This window comes from Colletotrichum paranaense (assembly GCF_030867605.1).
Source record: "Colletotrichum paranaense strain IMI 384185 chromosome Unknown Scaffold_8.1, whole genome shotgun sequence".
In the NCBI taxonomy this organism is placed as follows: Eukaryota; Fungi; Ascomycota; class Sordariomycetes; order Glomerellales; family Glomerellaceae; genus Colletotrichum; species Colletotrichum paranaense.
Window position 1 is genome coordinate 1,381,741 of NW_026848966.1, and position 21,105 is coordinate 1,402,845.

The 21,105-nt window shown below is 54.4% G+C and overlaps 6 protein-coding genes across 6 annotated transcripts; 3 read left to right on the top strand and 3 right to left on the bottom strand.

Annotated features, from left to right (window-relative positions):
- Nucleotides 1–836: 836 nt before the first annotated feature.
- Nucleotides 837–1,632, top strand: CPAR01_10300 (uncharacterized protein; the record flags this gene model as incomplete). The annotated part of the gene is made up of 2 exons (XM_060494561.1): nucleotides 837–897; nucleotides 977–1,632. The coding sequence occupies 2 exons, from the start codon at nucleotides 837–839 to the stop codon at nucleotides 1,630–1,632; spliced, it is 717 nt and encodes a 238-aa protein (XP_060346743.1).
- A 633-nt stretch (nucleotides 1,633–2,265) lies between these two features.
- On the bottom strand, nucleotides 2,266–3,284 carry CPAR01_10301 (uncharacterized protein; the record flags this gene model as incomplete). Its single annotated transcript, XM_060494562.1, has 2 exons — nucleotides 2,266–3,168; nucleotides 3,249–3,284. The coding sequence occupies 2 exons, from the start codon at nucleotides 3,282–3,284 to the stop codon at nucleotides 2,266–2,268; spliced, it is 939 nt and encodes a 312-aa protein (XP_060346744.1).
- Nucleotides 3,285–4,263: 979 nt separating this feature from the next.
- On the top strand, nucleotides 4,264–4,824 carry CPAR01_10302 (uncharacterized protein; the record flags this gene model as incomplete). Its single annotated transcript, XM_060494563.1, has 1 exon — nucleotides 4,264–4,824. One exon carries the CDS (start codon nucleotides 4,264–4,266, stop codon nucleotides 4,822–4,824), a length of 561 nt encoding a protein of 186 aa, XP_060346745.1.
- A 1,555-nt stretch (nucleotides 4,825–6,379) lies between these two features.
- CPAR01_10303 (short chain dehydrogenase) lies at nucleotides 6,380–7,189 on the top strand (the record flags this gene model as incomplete). Its single annotated transcript, XM_060494564.1, has 1 exon — nucleotides 6,380–7,189. One exon carries the CDS (start codon nucleotides 6,380–6,382, stop codon nucleotides 7,187–7,189), a length of 810 nt encoding a protein of 269 aa, XP_060346746.1.
- Nucleotides 7,190–8,350: 1,161 nt separating this feature from the next.
- CPAR01_10304 (uncharacterized protein) lies at nucleotides 8,351–11,488 on the bottom strand (the record flags this gene model as incomplete). Its single annotated transcript, XM_060494565.1, has 2 exons — nucleotides 8,351–11,164; nucleotides 11,357–11,488. The coding sequence occupies 2 exons, from the start codon at nucleotides 11,486–11,488 to the stop codon at nucleotides 8,351–8,353; spliced, it is 2,946 nt and encodes a 981-aa protein (XP_060346747.1).
- Nucleotides 11,489–13,192: 1,704 nt separating this feature from the next.
- Nucleotides 13,193–17,354, bottom strand: CPAR01_10305 (uncharacterized protein; the record flags this gene model as incomplete). The annotated part of the gene is made up of 4 exons (XM_060494566.1): nucleotides 13,193–15,894; nucleotides 15,946–16,164; nucleotides 16,227–16,298; nucleotides 16,361–17,354. The coding sequence occupies 4 exons, from the start codon at nucleotides 17,352–17,354 to the stop codon at nucleotides 13,193–13,195; spliced, it is 3,987 nt and encodes a 1,328-aa protein (XP_060346748.1).
- Between the last annotated feature and the right edge of the window lie 3,751 nt (nucleotides 17,355–21,105).

Here is a 21,105-nt window from a genome sequence, read left to right on the forward strand (position 1 = left end):
AGAGAGCTCTCTCTCCCCATCTTCCGCCTCTTCTCAGGAGCCAGCGCATCCGTGATTCGACTCCTTGCTCCCGCCCACCGCATCTGGAGGCCTGGGCGACTCGGTAGACATGGGTTTCCAAAACATGTCCCGCTGCACGCTCAACACCCGGCCGACGATGGGCGGGTCCGGGTTCGCCTTCCTTCTCCCCAGAAAAATAGCCATGAATTGAAGCTTATAGACGCCTCATCAAGGGGGGTCAGACAAGGCTGGTCGCGTGAGGTTCGGTGGCTCTGGATTGGTTCGTTTAAATTGTTTGCCTTGTTACGGAGTACTTTTAAGGTATCCAAGGTTTTCCATCACACCCGGCCAGGGGAGACGAGGTAGGTGTCTCCATCCAATAAGGGCGGAAGAAGAAAAAGAAACCCCATGCCCGTGTTTGAGATTTTCCGGACGACGGGCATGCCATCTAAACTTCCGATGTAGCGGAATGCTTGTCGTTGGTATTGGCCAAGATCGGATGTCTGACGCCCAGCCGTCTGGTCTCCTGGGCGTGAGTGATTGACGCTCTTGCTTGGGCTGGTGAACTTCTTGTTGGCCCGTCTGATGGGACAGCACTTGTGGGCGAAATGGACGGGAAGTATAAGGATCGGGACCATTCTTCGAGCCGAGCATGATCATTTCCTTTCCCTCCTCAGTCACTGTGTGATCCAAGTCGGTGCTCTCTTTCTTGTTTGTAACCTTCATTCCAGTGCTGTGCACTTTTTCGATTCGGCCAATCCCATCTTTATCCAACCTTCCTATTATCCTCCTCCTTCTTTCCTAGGTATCTATAGGAAAGCGGCGCATACCTCAAGATGCGTTACACAACCATCACTCTCCTTGTTATTGGTCTTCTCACAGGCAATGCCTTGACTGGTAAGTCATTCGCTCAGCATTCCTCTATGCATCCTCCTCTCAAGAGAGACTTTGCAAGACTGACATGGATTCCGTACAGCACCTGCTCCTCAATTCGGTGGCGGCGGCGGCGGCTTCGGAGGTGGCCGTGGTGGTGGCGGTGGTGGTAGAGGTGCCGTAGGTGGTGCAGGCGGCGGCGGTGGCGGCCGAGGAGGCTTCGGCGGTGGTGGCGCCGGTGCTGGTGCTGGTGCTGGTGCCGGAGCCGGAGCTGGTGCTGCTGGTGCCGGCGGTGCTGGAGGAGCTGGCCGTGGAGGCGGCGGTGGCGGTGCCGGCGGCGGCAACAGAGGTCAGAACGCCGGCCAAAACGGAGCCGGCAACAACGCCGGCAACAACAATGCCAATGCCGGCAACGCCAACGCCGGCCAGAACAACAATAACAACAACCAGGACAACGCCGCTGCGGACGATGCCGCGGCTGATGCCAACAATGGCAACGCGAACAACAATAACAACAACCAGAACAACCAGAACAATGGCAACAACAACAATAACAACCAGGACAACGCAAATGACAATGCGAACGCCGACGACAACGCCGATCAAGCAGCGGACGCCGACGCGGCGGCCGACTTTGTTGGCCTGGCTTGCACCGATGGAACTGGTGCTGGCGCTTGCCAAGCAGACGGCCAGTGCGATGTCAATGGCGACATCAAGGTTGTCGCGGGTCAGTGTGGCCAGGCCGCTGCCGATGCCTAAAAGCAGGCGGTGTTACTATTGTTGCGAGTAGCCAGGCGGTTAGTTAATGGAGGAGGTTTCTGTATATCGTATCGCGGCTCTCACATAGTGATCCTGAAAGCCCAATAGTGTTGAATATAGATGTGGATTGGAAGAAAAAAAAGAGCTCACCACCGGTGTGGCTACATCTCTTGGTGCCCATGCTGGGAAATATTGGCGCTCATGTGGGGATTCGACCTCGGATACTTGTATGCGCTGAGTCTGTCGTCGAGCAGCTGGTTGGCGTATTTATTGATTGTTGACCATAAACCATTCCACCATCCAGCCAGTTTGTCCTGACCAGTCAACCTAGACGGACGCTTTCTGGCTGGTGAGAGGAGTGGAATTGAGGGGACCCAAATGGGACTTCCTGTGTATATTCAGATGATGGAAGACGTTGGCATCCAGACATCATCCCGCCTTTCTTCGGCCGCTCACTCGACACTGGCAGTATTTTCATGTTAATCTCGTTGAGCTGCAGTCAGGGGTGCTTCTGATACGCACAGTCTGGATGCCTTTAAATATGCTGATTCGAGAAGAGTGGTATTACAAGACTTGCGTCCCCGTCGTCTAAGTGAGTTCTTGTTCTACATAGTGTACAATCTGAAAGCCTTTCTAGCTCAGATAAATCTTGATGGCCTCGTAACAGCCAATATACAACCCACCCCCAAAACCCGCCGCCAAAACCGTTACCGTGGCCCCTCTAAACAACCCTCGAACACCTTCTTTCAGGACAATCCCCCTGGCCACCGCAATCGGACCAATCTTTGCACGAGGAGAACTACTCGACGTCTTTGACGAACCGTTCTCGCCAGTCACGTCTCCGCCAGCCGCGAGCCTCATCCTCGTCTTGACGACATCGATAGGCACAAACAAACTCGACGACGCGCTGCCGGCAGCAGCAGCGCACAGCCCACTCGCGAGAACCTGCTGCGACGCACTCCTGTCCTGAGCCTTCCCCTCCCCTCCGAGGAAACGTTCCTTGAGAGTCTCGTAAAGACAAAACGTCAACGTGGTATTGGGCAAATCACTTGCCACAAGTGCCGTATACCCAGCCCACAACTTGGTCGGCTGCTTCGCGAAACGCCTCAACGTGTTCATCGTCGGAGACGTACCACTGCCGCCTCCCATTGACTGAGGAGAATCTCTCCGATATACCTGCGCATTCTGCTTCAACACCTCGGCAGGATTCGTAATAGCACAGCTAACAAGACTCGCCGCCGCGCCGCTCGCCCCGTACAAGACAGGCAACGGCACGTCCGCAAAACGGCCCTCCTCTTTGGCGCGCAGCGAGTAACCCTTGAGCCCCTCGTAAATCGTGAAGAAGGCCGCCGACGACGGTATGCTGGTGATGATGGTGGGGCCGAACCCCTGGTACAGCCCGAGGAAGAGCGTCCGGCTGACGGCGCCGTTGACGGATTTGTATTGCGTTGTGTACATTGGCGATTGCATCCGCGTGATGAGCGTGTCCATGGGATGAATGAGAAAGTCTACACTCAATGTGGCTCCCGCTGCGGCCTGCAAGTTTCTGTTAGTGGAGTCCTGTGATGGAAAGCTTCTGAAGGTTCTCAAAATGGCTGATTGCGGGATGAACTAACCGCGACGACCGCCTCCATCCCGATGGCAGACGACATTTTGGCCACCAAATGCTACAGAGCAATGAAGGGCTTCTTGGTTCATGAGAAGTTTCGATTGCGATGCATTTTTTTTTATTACTTCTCCCCCCCTGATGCGCACGTGGTTTCTAGATACCAAGTTACAATTCGTAGCGCGCGTTGATAAAATCTTGACTTTTTTTGGTGCCTCAGTGTCTACAAGGCAGCGGTGCCCGAGGATTCCGCGCCACCCGCCTGAAATTTCAGGTCTGCCCTGGCACAATCAGCGATAGAATCAATTCAGGACGTTGGTGATCGATATGACGAATAAGTAAAAGCGCATACTCAGGACTGAGAATAGTAAAACTATTTGTCCACTCGCTGCCCACGAAAACTACTCATCGTCTGGTCCGTTTTTCCCAGTCACGTATGCCTTTACCCGCTACTCACCGAGGACGGTATCATTCATTCGGGACGAAAGGACTTAGTATGATATCGTCCCAAATACCGCGATACTCGCGACTGAGGGAGCTCAATTCTTATTGAAAGAAGATAAGCCACCGGCAATTGGCAAGCTGAAGTTGCCGGATGTGGTCAATCTCAGACTGCTCATCCACTCCGCCGATAGCTTCGATTGGGGGGACAGGAATCTCTTGGACTGCATGTAGCCACAAAGTGTCGGAAAGGACCACTTCTTTGCCGGTATGCAGGATCAAATTCTTGCACTCGATTGTCTTTGCCTGCATTGTCCAGATGAGCGGCTTTGATGATCAAAGGCCTTTCAATCAAAGGAATATGGGTAGATCAGTCGAACATTCATAACATGTGGTAACTAAACAATGGAAGTGATTCAGCAACAATGGTCTTGTCTTAGGTACGCATCCTTTAGTCTATATAATGCCTTCTTTCTTGCTCACTGAGATATCACTCTACATCTCAAACCATTAAAACCAACCCGCAGCGTGATAACGTGCACTACACAACTTGTTATCATAACAACCCCAGCTAAACAGAAACCATGTGCGGCATCAAACAAATCGTCGACCAGTGCAGGACCTGCTACGGCATTATCTCCAAAGAAGAGATCCCCACCATATGCCACAAGAGAACGTGGACATTGCCCGAAACCTTCGGACACGCAAAGGCATACTGTCCAGACCAAGGAAGGGTATACCTCGACAAGAAGCCAAGAATCAACCAGTGCCCGGTGTGTTACTGGGACTCATTAGATATCACAAAGGGGTTGGATATGCCCTGCCACCAGCGATCAGAGAGCAGTCTGGGCACTCGCTCGCTGTCGCACGGTCTGAACCAAACCCGATCGACGAGCCCTTGGCAGAACACCAGTGTCCTCAATTTACCGGCTGAGAAGGAGCCAAAAAGTGTGGCTGGGAAGGTGAAGGGGTTCTTCGGTAAGTGTCTTTTCAAGGTGATTCCTGGGTTCGATAGGTCCTCGCAGTCTCCTTCGTCTTGGGCGGCACTCGATCAATGGGAGGATATTTGTGGTGATGAGGGTATTACGGACAAGAAGAAGAAAAAGAAAAAGGATGCGTCTATACCAACAGCGACGAGGGTGTAAGTACTTTAGAAAAATGAGATGAATGCCTTGCCTCTTGTCACACCATCTCTCCAGCACAAAAAGTAGAAGTCATTTTGCATTTCTCATTACAATACGGACGGGTGTGTATGACGTTTTCTGCTTGCATATCTGACGGCTAGCCTCTTCAAAAATCGAACTGACTCTGCCGGATGAGGTATTGTATGGACTCTGTGGAAGTGATGCTCCAAACTATGATATGAAGTTGGCATCTCCTCACATGATCACCCAGACAGTCATTACATACTGTCCATCTATAATGAAGACCTGGTCACTGACCAAGGTGACTACCTGCATCGGTCCCGGATCGGCACCAGCGAGATCAACACACCCAATCATCAACCGCCGAGGCTCGCAAAGGGTGCGTTCGTCCCATCAAGCAGGCACAGAGCCAGAACGACAAATCAATAAAGTGACGGGCTCGTGTAGTTGCAGATACACCGCGAATCTGTGATGGTAAACCCGAATACGAGATGTGAACAGGGGGTAATCATCCGTATTCGCACCGACTTGCAACCATCGTGCACTCATGATTCAAATGCGCTACAACCTCATGGCTCCAGCGCAGAGCTGTGATCTGCAGCCAAAGGCCGTCATCCATGACCAGAATTGAGCATCGCTTAGGAAATTGTCTGCCTAGAGTAGACGATAAGACAATGAGGTTCCTCAGACATCGATACTTAGCTCAAGAGGGGCATTGGCGACTGTGACCTACCCTGCGTCGAGCGTCGATTCTACCAAAAGTCCCATAGAAGCACATGGCAATGAAGAATTCATCCTCATGATAAGCACAGCGACATATGCAGCAAGTCAGGGTCAATGAACCGTGCCGCACGGGATGATCCCAGGCCAGATACCCGGGCCTTCTGAACCATAAGTAGTGGGGTGGAAGCGAACCGGGAAGCGGGGTGGGATTCACATGAAGATTTCGCGGGGAAGCTTCCATGAGATAGGGTAGGTAGTCCAACCATAAGCAAGAGAATATGACAAGAAAAACAAGACAAGCTAAATTCTTATGTACTCTTACGAATAAATGTACGGACCCAAACCGAATACGATGGCACACCTCAAAGTCTCAGGGGTAAGAAGAGAAAGCGCCCTGGAGCGATCCACGGGCACGTCCACGGCGCCAAAGTCAGCGCCCAATCGAGACGTCTGTTTTCTACTTTCCCCCACCAAGGATCGCCCCGCAACTGCCCCTCCTTCCCGTCTGACGATGCAGAGCTCTACATAAATGGCCCACGGCGGCGACCTTCAATGACGCATGTGGAGGAGCTCTCACTCATTAGAAATCAAGAGCCTCTAAGACATCCTCACTCACTCTCACTCTCACTTACAACTCACTCACGACTCACGACTCAATCACGCAATCGACCTCACCACTTTATCAATCTTATCTAAGCTTAAAACTTTTGCCAAAGTTAAAGCAGCAGAACCAAACCTTCAAGGTCTCATCCCGCAATCTATCCGCACTCGGGCCAAGCCCCTCTCCTCTCTCAACCAAACACAGACACCTGTCACACAACTCACACACACAATGGCGACCCGCCTCCCCGGCACGACCGTAATCGTCACCGGCTCCGGCGGCGGCCTAGGCAAAGCCATCGCCGAAGCCTACCTCGTCGCCGGCGCCAACGTCGTGATCTCCGACATCAACGAGGACCGCGTCGCCACCGTCACCTCGGAATACCGAGACACCTACGCCGGCAAGCTCCACGGCATCGTCGTCGACGTCACCTCCGAAGACTCCGTCCAGTCCCTCATCAAGGGCACCGTAGAACGCTTCGGCCGCCTCGACGTCGTCGTCAACAACGCCGGCGTCATGGACAAGTTCGACCCCGCCGGCGACTGCACAAAGGAGACCTGGGACCGCGTCCTCGCCATCAACCTCACGGGTCCCTTCCTGACGACAAAGTACGCCGTCAACCAGTTCCTCGCCCAGGGCGGCGCCAGCGGCAGCGGCGGGCCCGCGGGCCTGATTGTCAATATCGGCTCCAACGCCAGCTACCGCGGCCTCGCTTCCGGCATCGCCTACACGGCGTCCAAGCACGGCGTCATGGCCGTCACCAAGAACACGGCGGGCTTCTACGGCGACAAGGGCATCTACTCGGTCGCGCTGCTGCTCGGCGGCATGGACACCACCAACATTATGGACGCCTTCGCCGAGGGCGTCAACCAGGCCGGCATGGCCAAGGTCACGGCGGGCATGCCCGAGTACAAGCGCGGCGAGACGGGGCTGGACCCGGCTGCTGTGGCAAAGTACTGCGTCTTCTTGACGGATAAGGATATCGCGTCGTCGGCGAACGGGAGCTGTGTCGTTCTCAACAGGAACTGGCCGCACGCCTGAGCCTGGCTTCTCTTCGTTGAGGTTTGAGGAAGAAGGGGGATCGCGGATGGGAAAAGAGCCACGAGCATTGCTCATAAGCTTGTGATTGATGAGATGGCAGAGCAGCTTGAAGTAACCTAGATATAGGAAAGATACCTTATGAATGTTATTTATGATTACCAAACACCATCATCTGTGCTGGATCAATTGGCGTGTCATCGAGACTGTTAGGGCTTCGACTCAAGTGTTTGGTCAAGCAAAAAAGTCTGGTGGTGCTGTTCGCTCAGGCAGACTTCAATCACATTGGGACCATGCGTGACGATCAAAATCACTTCAGAAGCGAGTACCCATGGTAAAAAGGTCAAAAAGAACGCGACCCTTCCAAGGACAAAATAGAAGATGCGGCCAGTGTGGATTGAACACACGACCTTCAGATTAAGTGATTGAAGTTGACTTCAGTCTGACGCTCTCCCAACTGAGCTATGTCCGCCACGATCTTCGAGAAAGCGGGGCTGTCTGAGAGGTTAGGTTGTCTTCCGCAGCGGGGCGCGCTCGCCGTCCGCGAAATTTCTGCCTTCGGAGACATCATTGTCAAATTCGATTGGCCCTGATATGTCGTGAGAATGTGAAAACAACACGAAGTCCGAAAGAAACAAAGCCAAAAATGCTTTTGCCAGTGCGGTACAACACAAAGACTTTGAAAAAGGTTCGAAAAAGGGTAAGGGGAGTAAATGGCACCAAGAATTGACGGTAACCACCCATCTGAGCTTCTAGGCCACTTCCATGGTCAACCTTATTCTAAACGGAATAACAGCTGGTCAGGCGACGCAACCTCCCATCTGGAAAATATCACCGTCAGAAAGTGAGCAACAGTTGCGGGAATTCCAACTTTGTCTCGAGAGAGCCTATAACCATCCTGGAACCGGCGGGTAGACGATCGTCTACTATCCCGACTAGAAAGGCATCTTAGTGGAATACGGGGGATTCTATCCGTATGAGCTGCCTTTTGCTACCTCTCGTAAGCTTCGTCTTAAACCACTTCCTATCTCTGCAGTTCCATTTGCTAAGATGATTTTCCCAGTATGAGACTGAAATATTACCGTAATCAGATGAAGAAACTCCACGCTTGATGCACATACCAGTATCCCTGCTTCAAACCCAGTACCCACGATGGAAAGCCACTCACCCATCCCCTGGCAAAAGACCAATCCTCTTATCCCGTTCGTCCCTAAGATGCTTATCCTCTCCCTCCAACAACATCTTCTCCTCCACAAACGCAGCGTCACCAGCCCGGAACTTTTCCCTCATTACCTCATCCTCCGTCATTATATCGGACCCAGGCTCTAGAGGCTGTAATGGCAGCCGCAGTGGCGAAGACGACGTCTCCCGGGCAGGCGAGACCATCACCTCAGGCGGCCACAATATCCGCCTCGCCTCATCCTCGCTCAACACCTCGCCCTCGCCTTCTGAATTCTCATCAAACGCAGAAACGTCGCCGCCGCCTCCCCCACGCCCAGGTCCAGGCGACGAAGGAACCGCCAAGAATACATCCGTAACAGTCTCATCCTGCGTTCGAACCAGCCGGCCATCCAAACCATCGTCAGAGACAACATGTTGAACGGCCTCCGCCTCCGCCTTCATAGCGTCAGCATCCCCCTTGGGCACCTTATTCTCCCCCGCCGCGACGACATCCATAGAAGTCAACTTCATCAACGTCCTCAACCTCGCGTCCCCGACGAACCGCCCCATCAAGACCCCCTCGTTCTCCCGAAACGTCTCATAAAATCTCCGATTCACCAGCGCCGCCGCACGCAGGTCCTCCACACTCTCCACGCACCTCTCCAAAATCAACAACCGTACCGCGTCAGACCTCTCGAGGACCTTGCCCTGTTCCTGGTCCTGCTTTTGCCCCCGTTCCTGTTCCAGCAGCTCCTGGATTCCCTGCTGCCCAAGCTGCAGATCAACCTTCTTCCCGTCAGAAAAACTTCTCAACCCCCTATGTAAAACAGCCTGCGGCTGCGTAGACCGGTGCCGCGATAGCCCCCACCCGTGAGCCCGTCCACTGACATCATGCAACGTCAACCCAGACACGCTATTGTAAATATCATTAATCGCGGCGCGGAACGCCGGTGCGGGATCGCATACCCCGCCCATGTGAACCGCCAGCGGCGGACTGGCAATGGTCCGCAACAGATCGACGAGCTGTGCCAGACTTCGACGAGGTGGTGAGTATTGCTGCTGCTGGGAGCCAGCTGCCAGGTGTCCGAGAACCGACGAGTTCATGATGGTGGGCAGAAGCTCGAGCTCGCCGTAAACGAGCATCAGCCAACCCAGATTCGTCGCGTCGCAGCTGTGACTTCCCTTGGGACACCTGGGCGTGCTGGTGAACATCAAGGCCGGGTTGGCAGACGTATTCGTCGCGGGCGTGGACGCTACCTCAACGGAAGACGAATCCGAGCCCGGTGGCGGAACAGCACGACAAGGCGGCCTCAAATACTCCCGAATCGTACTCACGCAACACTCCTCAACCTGCGCCATCTTCGCCCCCCTCACCCCCCAAATCTTCTCCTTGATCCTCCTCGGCCACGCCACGTGCATCCCCTCCAACTCGTCCTCGTCCACAAGATTCAAAATCACCGTCTTGGACATGCGCGTAAACAGCTGCCGGAACCCAAAAGCATAGCTGATCAGCAACCAACCCCGCGGCATCGCCTCGCTGCCCCGGTGAATCCACTGCGGCAGCCAGCGGTGCTCGACAAACAGCTCTAGCGGCGACGTGCACCGGTACCGCAGGCACACCTCCGCGATGGCGACCAGCTGCTCGAAAGTCACCTCGCGCGGCACTTTATCGTTGTGCATGTGCGCCGCGTGCAGGAGGATCGTGAGCGCCTGCTCGCGGTCGCCTTCGCGCTGCGGCATGCGGTAGAGCTTCGCTTCGGTGCCGTCGGGGCAGATATACGCCGTCGGCGGCGGCGTGAGCTGGTCCGTCAGGTCCTCGTCGTCGTGGACCTCAATGTGCGCGTGCTCGGTGAACATCCTCTCAAAGACGGGCGACGTCTCGGCCAGCAAAAACGACGAGACGCGGTATCGTAGCACGGGCAGCGCTTCCGCTTCCGCTTCCGCCCCGTTTTCGGCGCCAATATTCGCAAACTCGAGAACGGCGTCTCCGCGCGGTGCGACGGCGAGCTCCTTCACCGGCCTCTCGTCCGTGACGCCCGATTCGCCTAGTTGCAGAACCCGCGTCACCTCGACGAGATCCTGCTTCACCCGATCATGGTTCCTGAAGCGTATGTCGTAGAGCGGAAAAAAGTCCGGACTGGGCGAGAACGTCTTGATGATGCTCGCCCTCCTCATCTGCTGGATCGCAGCGGCGCGGAAGACTTTATCCTGGAAGAGCGACTTCACCATGCTCGGCGTGGCATCGGGCTCGTAACTTCGATATGTCTCTGACAGCGAGAGCTCGAGCGCTTCCACCAGGGACTCGATGCACCCCTTCCAGTCGCGGACGGCAGACAGGCAAATCTTACGCATCGGACGTGAACCTGCGCTCTGGCCGGTCGTCACTTCCGAGAGACTCCTCCCGCTAAACGAAGACCGAGTCAGTATCGACGTAGGGCTCTGCGGCACCTCAAGCGACGACTCCCGTGACGGTCCCCGACCTCCCTCCGCCCACGCCGCCGTTGCCGCTCCGGTCGCCTGCCCCGGCGACCCGGGCGATGGTGTGGACTTGCGCAACAGGGCCCGACACAAGGCTACATGATCCTTGACTTTGGCGTATTCCTTGTACGCGGCATCGGCGTCCTTGCTCGCGAGCGTCGAGCCGACGCGTTGCGTCAACTGTTGAATCTGACGAAGTTGGACGTCCGACTCATTCACGGTGCCGCTGCCGCTGCCGCTGCCGCTGCCGTAGCCCCCGCCGGCGGAGCTGGACCCATGGGACGAAACAGGTCCCCGGTCAATCGGATCCCCGCCGCCAAACTCAAGATCGCCAAGTCTCTGTTCATGTAGTGTAAGCGGCGTCCGACAGCTCGAGCGTCTCATCGCCATTGCAAAACGTCACAGAGGGAGCGGTGCAGTGAACCGGTGGGTTCAGTGGTTGAGAAAGAAAGGAGAAGGAGGAGAAAGTGAACGTGCAGTAGTGTGGGAACTTTCCCCCCGGGGGGTTTGTGGAGATTTCCAAAAACTCACCGTACTGCTAGACCTACTACCATCGTCCTTTGCCGAGCTGATGCTCGATATCTTGCGTAGCGCATTGCTCAACCGCCTAATCTTGGGAGACGTGGGCGAGGCAACATCGCTCCGGCTGCGTTGGCGAACCATCACTCAATCCCAAGCTGCTGCAACCCAGATGCGATGCGATGTGGCAGCGGCAGGGGGACGGCGGTCCGAACCAAGGATACGCGAAAACGCAGGGATCACTCATTTCCCAAACATCCAGCGACCTTTGGTGAGGGGGATGACAGAATCAGAGGAACTCGCAGTCTAACGGTGATATTGTTGTCGCTCAGTGTACCTAGTATGGTATCCGTATACTTGGGAGACAGACACGAGACGGACTGCTTTCCGGTTCTCAGAAACAACAATCAAAATGGCAGCGAAACGGGACGGTCTTCAAACTGCGTTTCATGGGGCCACAGATGAATGGCTTCTGCCTGGGCGAGGGAAGTAAGCAGCTGCATCCTTGGGGACAAGGGATACCTTAGGAGGGGGCAAAATACGAGGACGTTTTGGGGGCCAGCCGGCCGGCCAGGCCACGTTGGGAATTTTGCCTTTTGCGGTTTGCCTGCTTAGCAGGGGCCGCGGTGGCATTGTCATTGCCCTGGGACTCTTTGGAGAGCACCGGCCACCTGAAATAAGGCTGATTGCGGGGTTCAAACCACTGCATCCCGATGACGTAATCTTGCGTCGCTTCCCGAGACCCTTATCCTGGGTTGCACAACTTACCTGACAACACCTCAAATGGCGATGGCTTCAAATGGCATCTGAAAATGGCTGTACAGAGTCAGGCAAAGTTCATCACTTGCAATCATCCCTGAGACTGATTGACTGACTGGCGGCCTGATCTTCACATCAAGGAACGTCACCCGCACGTACTCGTGCAAAGTGCTATGAAATAATGGCCTTTTTTAAAACGCTTCCCGTCTATCTGCTTACATTGACACTGATCATTGATGTCTTTTTTCCACTCCTTTCCTTTGATGCGGTCATGCTGGCTTCCTCTGTCATCTCTCTTCAGAGACAGATGCCCAACCATTCCCTGCCGGGTATTTCATGACAATCGAAGCCGTCCTAAATACAGCCCTTGTTCCGTTATCATCCACACACCGTCTTGCTTCCTCTCCATGTACCCTATCCCCCATGGTATGACTTTGTTGACAAAAGGAAACTTGATGACGCATGCCTAACCGTGACCCATTTCGAAGACCGTTGCTGCAGATGCAATGAGACAAATAATAAACCCTGCCGCCCAATATAACGCAACAGTGTTCCCCCTTTGGAGAGCCTCGATAAGGGGGGAACGAACAAAAAGACGATTGAGGCATAGCAATGCTCTCTCCAATTTCCATGTTTGAGCCAATACCGTCTCGCTGAACTGGCATTCCTCCCCGTGCAATTCTTCAACGTGTTGCTGTCTGCAGATCCTTATGCCCATTTGCTGATCTGATGTTTGTTTGCTTTGGCCAGTTGTGGTGGCCACCATCGAACAGGACTTGACCACTACAAGTCTACCTGGTGAACGGTGTTCGTCGCCGTACTAAGTCGATTCCCGAGGCCCCGCTCACCACCTCCAGGCCGCGAGGGCATTGCAGAATGCCTGCTACGACTAATGACCAAACTCATTGCTCTAATCCAGAAGCAGAGTGTCCAATACTTGTGCGTTGCCAAAGTTTGCAATAGGGTAGCCCATCCACTTCTGCAGAGGCCACTCGTCTCGCCTATGCCCTATCCAAGAAAGCACGAGTAGCTTTCTGCCGTGCAGTGATAACCGCAGTCGTGTGCAATTGCGACGTGTTTCTCATGCCCTTAGCCGCCCTTCCGGTCTGCGTCGTGCTTGGGTGGCTGCTCGCTGGAGGCAGATCCGCCGTGATTCTTCGTGTCAGCACCCTTTTTGCGGCCCTTTGTGGCCTTCTGCCATGAGCTCTCAGGGCCGTGGCTTTCGCTTTTGGCACTGCGTGTATGGCCATTCTCTCGAACGCCATTAACCCTTGGGGAATGGACCTGAGCCTGACCGGAGCTGTGTGACTGCGCCTGAGCCTGTGCTGTCGCTTGGGATGAGCGCTGGTTGGCCGTCGAGGATCGCTTCGGCGAATGAGTAGATGCATGCCCTTGCTTGGATTCCTTTCCAGCCGAGCCCTTGCTGTCGTTCGGTCGGTGTCCTGAGCCAGAAGGCTCGGCGTGAGCCTTGGGTGCTGAGCTTTGGGAAGCTGGCGGAAGCTGATCAATTCTTGATGCAAAGTCATTCTTTCTCACAACTGTCGGTGAAGGAGATCTGGTCTCGTTGATTGGCGACAGGTGCTGTGCGTCAATGCTCAACTGGTGGCCATTCATCCTATTTTCTCGAGTTGCGAGATCAAGTGGCGCTATTACTCCACTTTGCTGTCTCGATAACGCTCTCTGGCGAAGGGATGGCTGCATGCCATTTGCGATGTCTGGATATGGTTGCGATTGCACTTGAGCTTGCGGTGACCAAGCATACTGATTCATCGACATGAGTGCAATCCTGTCACGGAATGAAGCGTCGTCGATCGCCTGGGACGCAGGCTGCTGGGGTGCAGAAACAGAAGCTGGTGAAGCCGAGGCAGTCGCATTGGTGGTCGACGATGGCGTGGTAGTACCGTTAACAATCACCGGAGTCCGCTCAGACACGGGAATCTGAGCTGATTCAGACCTTGGCAAAGCATGGCCATCCGACTGATCTGAGGTGTATCCGGTGATGCCGAGACCTTGAACTTGCAGCGTGTTTTCCTGAGACGAGCGGCCTTGATCGTCAGTTGGGTTTGATTCCGTTGAAACCACGGCAGTATTGTGACGTTGCGATGGCGTCGAACTCGTGCGAAGAGATGATCCAGTGCCGTTGACTATCAAAGGCCGCGAGGCTGCTCGAGGACCGTTCGTACTGCCAGACGCAACTACCGGAGCGGATGCTACCGAGCTACCTCCGCTAGAGAACGCCCGGGCATGGCCAAGGGGAGACGGTGAACGAGATGTTCTTCGCATTCTGCGGTCCAGGATAGTCTGCGGAACCTCGGTTGACAACCTACGCCGTCCCTGGGCTGGCTGGGTTGTGTCCGCAAAGGCTATGGCGTTGGGCGCTAGTTGGGAGTGCGCCGGACTGGAGGCATCTGAAACGTAGTAACCCAAATAAGCTCCTTCGTCAGAGGCAGGCGAATCGCTCGCTGGGGCCTGGGAGGCTTCGTCGTACTCGACGTCGCTTGGAACGCCGTTCGAGACCGGGATTCCGTTCACTTGCCGAGTGGGATTTAAATTGGTATTAACCGATGCGCTGTTTCCTGTATAAGCCTGACTGTGCTGTGCTGTAGGAGCAGAGCGAGAGGCAGGCTGTGACTGCGACCTTAGTGAGCTTCCGGAAGTCGAGGCGCCCGACTCTGTTGTTGCTGACGATCTTTGAAGGCCTCTTCGATATTCTGGCGTGCTAGTCGCCACTGTCGCCGGCGAAGAGGGATAGGCGAAGCTTGACTGGCCGTAATACGCCGCCATGGGTACTCCGTACATGCTGTACCAATCTTGAGGGCCAGCGATGGGGGCACTCAGGGGCGGATTGTCAAAGGAGTTGGTCCTGGACCGTTCTGGACCCTGCTGCGTAGCTGAAGAGGACCCCTGCATCCTCTGAGCGTGCATTTGGGCAGCCATCTGAGCCTGGACTTGCTGATAAACCTGGGATTGAGTATAGAGCTGGAACCGAATGTTATTTTCTTGCTGAACCTGGGCGGCCATGGCTGCACCTACAAGCGCGGGATATTGCTGGTGGGACTGTGCCTGTTGCGCGTACCACGCAAGATCCTGGGGAGTCATAGCCACTTGGGGCATGTACATGGTGTTGGTGTCGTAAGCAACGCTGGACGAAGCTCTCCTGTTCGAGTTTGCATTCCGCTGGAAGTTGTTCGAGTGTCGACCTCCACGGAAGTTTCCACGGCCTCTACCGGAGTGCTGCTGAGAAGAGCTGCGGATCATGACCGGCCTCGAAGTATTTGGAGGGCGCTGGAACACCGGTGTCTCTTCTTTGGGGTAGACGTATTGTTCGCAGCATTCACCCAGTTTCCCCTCTGAGATGAGGTCAAACGCTCGTCGTAACTCCAGATGAAGTCCACGGAACGAGTACTCATCCGCAGTGTTGCCCAGGTTGCGAGCGGTGTTGAATGGCTCCTCCACACACAAATGGTTATTTATGCCAATGTGCCATCCCTTTTCCATTCGCGTTGCCTTCCGTCCAAGACGAATCGATATAACGTACTTATCGTAGTCGAACTCGTGTGCGTAGAAGCGGAAGAACTGGAACAAGAGCTCACCCAAAGACGCCTCATTCTTCGCGCCGAATCCGCTCAGTTTTTCCAAGTCATCAGCGAATGCGCTCTCGGGCCCGCCATTCTTAGGGAGCCGCTGATGCTGGCGCTGGTGAAGGGAGGGAAGCACTGGCGGGTCGCGAAGCTGGAGAAATCCAATAATGAGGCAGATCCACGTGTAAGAACTGAGGGTACCACCAAACGCTGTTCCGATCAGTAAAATGTGCGAAGAGTCAAGGGGGTATTAGCCCATACCAGCATCGTTTACAATCCTCTGCCGTGTCCAGTACTTGATAACCATGGCCAAGGGCCGCACTCGAGGATCGATCTCGACGTATGTTCGGACCATTCTCGTGTTCTCCAACGCCAGAGTATTGTTCACATTCATGTCGCAAGCGAGGCCGAGCTCGGGGTCCCAGATCTTGACGATGGGAACTTTGGCGCCTGAGATGCAAACGACCTTTTCCATGCCCTCTGTAGTAGTTCGTGTCAGAAGTCTTGTAGTTAGATTCCTGTGCAAGAAATGGTTTACGTACTCTTCGCAAGCAATGCTGCAATCGTGCAGACATACTCCAAGTCCTTCCAAGGCGTTGTAATGCAGATATCAACTATGGAGACAGTTAGCACTGCATCCCCAAGCACCAGCCCAGTGTTAAGAGAGCCCACGAACCATCAGCGTCGTCCGAGCAAAGTAAGTTGCCTGAGGAGCCAAAGAGATGCACGCGAATGTCATTTCCAGGCCATTCCTCGTTGAACATCTTCTCCAGCTTGACGACGAGCTTTTGACGGTTTTCTTCAACTTTGTCAGTCGGTCGTAACCTGTCGTATAACTCCCGCATATCTGTGGTCAGCTTCGTCTCCACATCTTCCGACAGCTTGCTCTTGATCTTGTCGAGGCTGGTCTTATCCAGCTTGTCGCTTCCTATGCTGTAGGGCATACGCCTCTTCGAATTGATCTGAGAAGTCTCATATTTGCAGCCGCCAAGCCGGGGAGGGAGGGGTCGTAATGAGGGAAGGTTGCTGTTGGTCTCTGAGTAGGCAGAGCGAGGAGAGTGATTGTTTGTGGCGGTTGGCGAAGGTTCCCGCGACTCGAACGAGAAGTTTCTAGCATGTTGTTGGGGAGTCGAGGGCATGGAGTTGGAATGAGACTGTCCATTGCCGGTCCTGGCTGCAGGGCGTGCAGGGAGTGGATGTGAAAGCTCCGGTTGTTGCTGCGATGACTGCTGCATCTTGGACGGAGCGTCCTTGCCTGTTATGACAGCGCGATCGCCTTTGTCTTTAGTCTGCACGGCTCTATTCCCATGGCCTCCTTGGGAACCCTTGGTTGAGGAGATTTCCTTGTTTGAGACCTTGGAGGTTGATCTGGACCGAGGGGCCGCCTGGATCTGAGGGGTAGCCACCGTCGCCTGAGGAAGCGCTTGAGGTTGGTGCAAGCCGCCTCCTCGTCCCGGTGAGACGAGATTGGTGTAGTGTAGCAACTGCGCTTGGTAGACTGAGGCTTGTTGCGGAAAGAGCAAGGGCCAGAAGTCTAGCTGGGCCGGAACGCGAGAGGAAGCGTCGCCGAAGTAGGAACCCGAAGTAGACGATGATATCGTGGGGGCTTGGATCCAAGGAGACGTTGGATATGTATGCTTGGATTCAGTTGTGGCAGCTCGACTTTCCATGGAGCGAGTCCTGGCTCAGCTTCCGTGACGAGGACGAGCGGAATGAGTCGGGCGCGAGCGCAGGGCGACGAGAGAGGGAGACCGTTGAAGATCTGGCAGCAGGAGCCTATTCGTCGCGGGTAGAGCAGAGTCGAGTATGCAGAGGGTATCAAGAGTATCGAAAGGGTAGTATAAGGGTTGAATTGGGCGCGGTCGAGTGGGAGGCGAGCGCTGTTCAGAGGGGTCGAGTCTCCTTCTTTTTTCTCCCAAAATTGAGTCTTTGGCGCAGACGGAGAGGGAATTTGGGAGGGAAAGAGGGTCGGGGTTTTTGTGATAGCCGCTGCTAAGGCAAGTAAAGGGCTGCTAGAGGAACGCGAACGAGCCGAAAGTATTCATGAAGTTTCGCAGATTCGGTCTGGTGTAGTCGGTGCAAGGAGGGATTGCTGAGGTAGAGAGCACACTCCTCTCTGCGTGTGGTCGTGTCGTGGAGGTGGTGCTCTTGGGGGGAAGAGAGAGAATGTCGTCGACGGCAGGAGGCGAAAGGAAAGGGTGTGGAGTTTAGATCGGGGACGTTGGCCCAAAAGCGACAGGACTCGGGGGGCCCTCGGGCGGTGGACCGCGAAATAACGCTGGGGGGAGGAAGGGTCTAAGGGGGTGGTGCGCACTGCGTGTAGTTGCTGCCACGGGATTCTGTGAGGAATTGTGATATTGAAGGTCTGTGAATCTGGTAAGCAACAAAGGAGCAAAATAACCAGCAACAGACAGGAGACAGTGAGGTAAAGGAGGATAGAGACAAGAAGGACAATTCTCAGAGGAGTGAGAGAAGTGAATGATGTCCCGGAAGAGCAAGAGCGAAGGAAAGTGTGAAGGGGAGCGTTTCGTTTGGGGGTGCAAGGAAGGGAAGGTACCTCAATCCAGGGAAGGTACCGGGGGTGGGGAGAGGGTACCTTAGCAGCGAGTGGTGCAAGTACTCTTTACGCGAAAATCAGAGTGCGGCACTGGGTGTGTTTGGGGGGTACTTTTCTTAGGTAAGTGAGAAGGTACCTTGCCTCTGGCTGGGCGATGATTGAGGAGAGCAGGGTGAGATGAGGTTCCTGAAGCGGCAAGGCCAATATCGGAAAAGTAAGGTAAGGCAAGGCAAGGTAAGGCGAGGTCAGGTAGAGGTAAGGTAGGGACAGGTCCATGTTTCCGTACCTTATGAATCGAGAGCCAGTCGAGTGAAAGCGTGGTGGTGTCGAGGACTCACTCGTCTGCGAATACAGCGAGGGGAGAGGAAGCCAGAGTGTGTGTGTGTGCGCGTGTATCCGCAGATGCGTGCCGCAGCGATTTGAAAATCGCACACACTGTGCAATGAGAGGAGCGCTTCGACCTGTGGAAATAAAGTAAGCTGAGCGAGAAGCAGAGGTACTTCTTCAGAATCAGGGAGCGGGCAGTGAGTAAGAGCAAGGTAAGGTATGAGTGAGTGAGGCCGCAGTTCACTGAGGACTGCATCAGAGTCAGTCTCAGTCCCGGTCCTGCTGGTTCCACTTCAGTCGCGGTTGCTGTCCCGGTTCTTCCTCCCAGACTCTGCAAGATCCAATTCAGCGTTTAATGACTTCACCGAGGAGGAGAGTTGGACAATGCAAAGTGAAGTGATGCTGAGGTTCGGCGAGGCACGGTGCGTGGGTTGCGGCGGGTAGTTCTGGTGTAGTATGTGTGGTCACTGTGCCTGTCTGTGGAGGTTTGGCGGCACAATTCCTGCGACAGTTCCATCTGATTGCTGGTTTGGCTTAGTGGTCTCGTCTGGTGTGGCCCCGGCGCACTTTAAGAGGAGGAGAACATTAAATAAAGCGTGGCAGGGCAGCAGCACTTGACAAGTTGAACATCCCATCACATCAGCATCACCAACAATAGCCAACTCGCCGGAGTAACTGGACGAACAATGATTGCCGGTCCAACCATAGTTTCCGAGTAGGAATATGGTTGCATACCCACTGAGCAGTACCAAGTCGGACCGGTCACATCCAACTTGCTGCGAGGCAGAATAGAATTGCCTGTCTGTTGGAATACTTAAAGGTCAAGAGATCAAAAACATTGGATGTTGAATACTTCGATACCTCCTCAGGTACGCCAAGGTACTGCAGTGCCCAGGTACCTTACCTTAGATTGGAGAGCGTATCACCTTAGACATGAGAACTGCCTTAGTCGAGGACAGGAAGGGAAGGAAAGCACCGCATCATATCTTGCACCTTCCTTCCTCGCCAAAGCCATAACATGACGCAGCAACGGCTATTGGAGGCAATGAAAACCAGGCAGTTGGTTCTTGGATTGCTTCACGGGCTTGCTTCTTTCCTGTGCTTCGAATTGCCGACTCTAGATCCTTCTCTTCCGTCTGTCATTCCCTCATGCAGTCGACATGGCCATGGTAGTGGTCAACGCCAGGGACAAGGTACCTAAGATACCTAAGTAGGTACTTCTCAATCTACCTACTTAGGTCACATCAGTTGCAGCTGCAGCTACCTTACTCTGTAGACACCTTGAGGGGTTCATTCACTAGTCGTCACGCCGCCTTCCCTTTTTCCCCTTCTCTACCTTATGATATGTGGTACAGATTGGTAGGCAATCTTGATAACATAGGAATTACATTACCGACCCGAGTAAGGAGTGCTCGAGGGGGGTCACTTTGGTCGCATCCCTTTACTGCGGAGGATGAAAAGCTACGACCACAGGTTGTACCATGTTCGACCCACAGTGCGTGCACGGAGCGCGCGGGCAAATCGCAAGAGCACAAGCTCAAGTGGGGAAGACGACACACGCTTCACACGCTGTGTACATTTTTGGTGGAGGAGAATGCACATGCGGGAAAGAGACCCCATGAAGAGAGAGGCGGGAGAGAGACGCTGAGGATTCAATAGGGGAGGGGTCATTTCGCGGTCCTCGCGGCCTCGCGGAAGTCAGGGCTGGCCGCTTGACCCCATTCCCACCCTCGCATTGCCACTTGCATTATCCGCCCACGACTCTCTGCCCAGCACCTACCGTACTTTCCCAAGGTACTTACGGACAGATTTGGCGCCTTGAAATTACTTCCCATTGCTTGCTCCTTCGGCGTGTGGGATGCGTCGGCATGGTACGGAGTACAGGTAGTTAGGTAGTGAGCGGCCAGACTCCAGACTCCAGACCCAGATTACCTACCTTAGGCGCAGACGTACCTAGTCCCCAAGATGGGCAAAGTACTTGCAGCTACCGCTCCGCGAGTCCGTACCAACGTCGTGGTGTAAAACGGGCTACAGGCAGGGGTTAAGGGGTTAGACAGGCGCCACACACCCCTCCGACCACCGCCTGTCACTTGCTGCTTGGCTCCTGACGGGCCTTTCCTCTGTTGGGATATGACGTCGCAGAAACCGCCAGCCTGTGGCTTGTCTTGGATTTTGGCGTTCTGGCCGGCACTAATTACTTTTCTGAGTGTGCGTGTGTGCGTGTGCTTGTGTATGCGAATATTAGGTATGCGTGTGTAAATGTGTGTTGTGTCGTGTTGTGCCGTGTTAGATTGGACACTACTCCCTGCTATCCAGCACTCTGTAATTATTTGTGGTCCGCAAACCGAGGCAAGAAAGCTGGAGAGAAACCTGGAAAGAAAGTAGCGTTTATGCGTATGCTCTCTGTGGCTCGGCAGCTGTCTCCCGTAGTGGGGGAATTCGCCCTAACATTGGATAAATTCCTGATCTATGACATAAGATACTGTACCTAGGTAGCCGTAGTTTCTTTACTTCCACTGAATATCTCCCTTCTATCT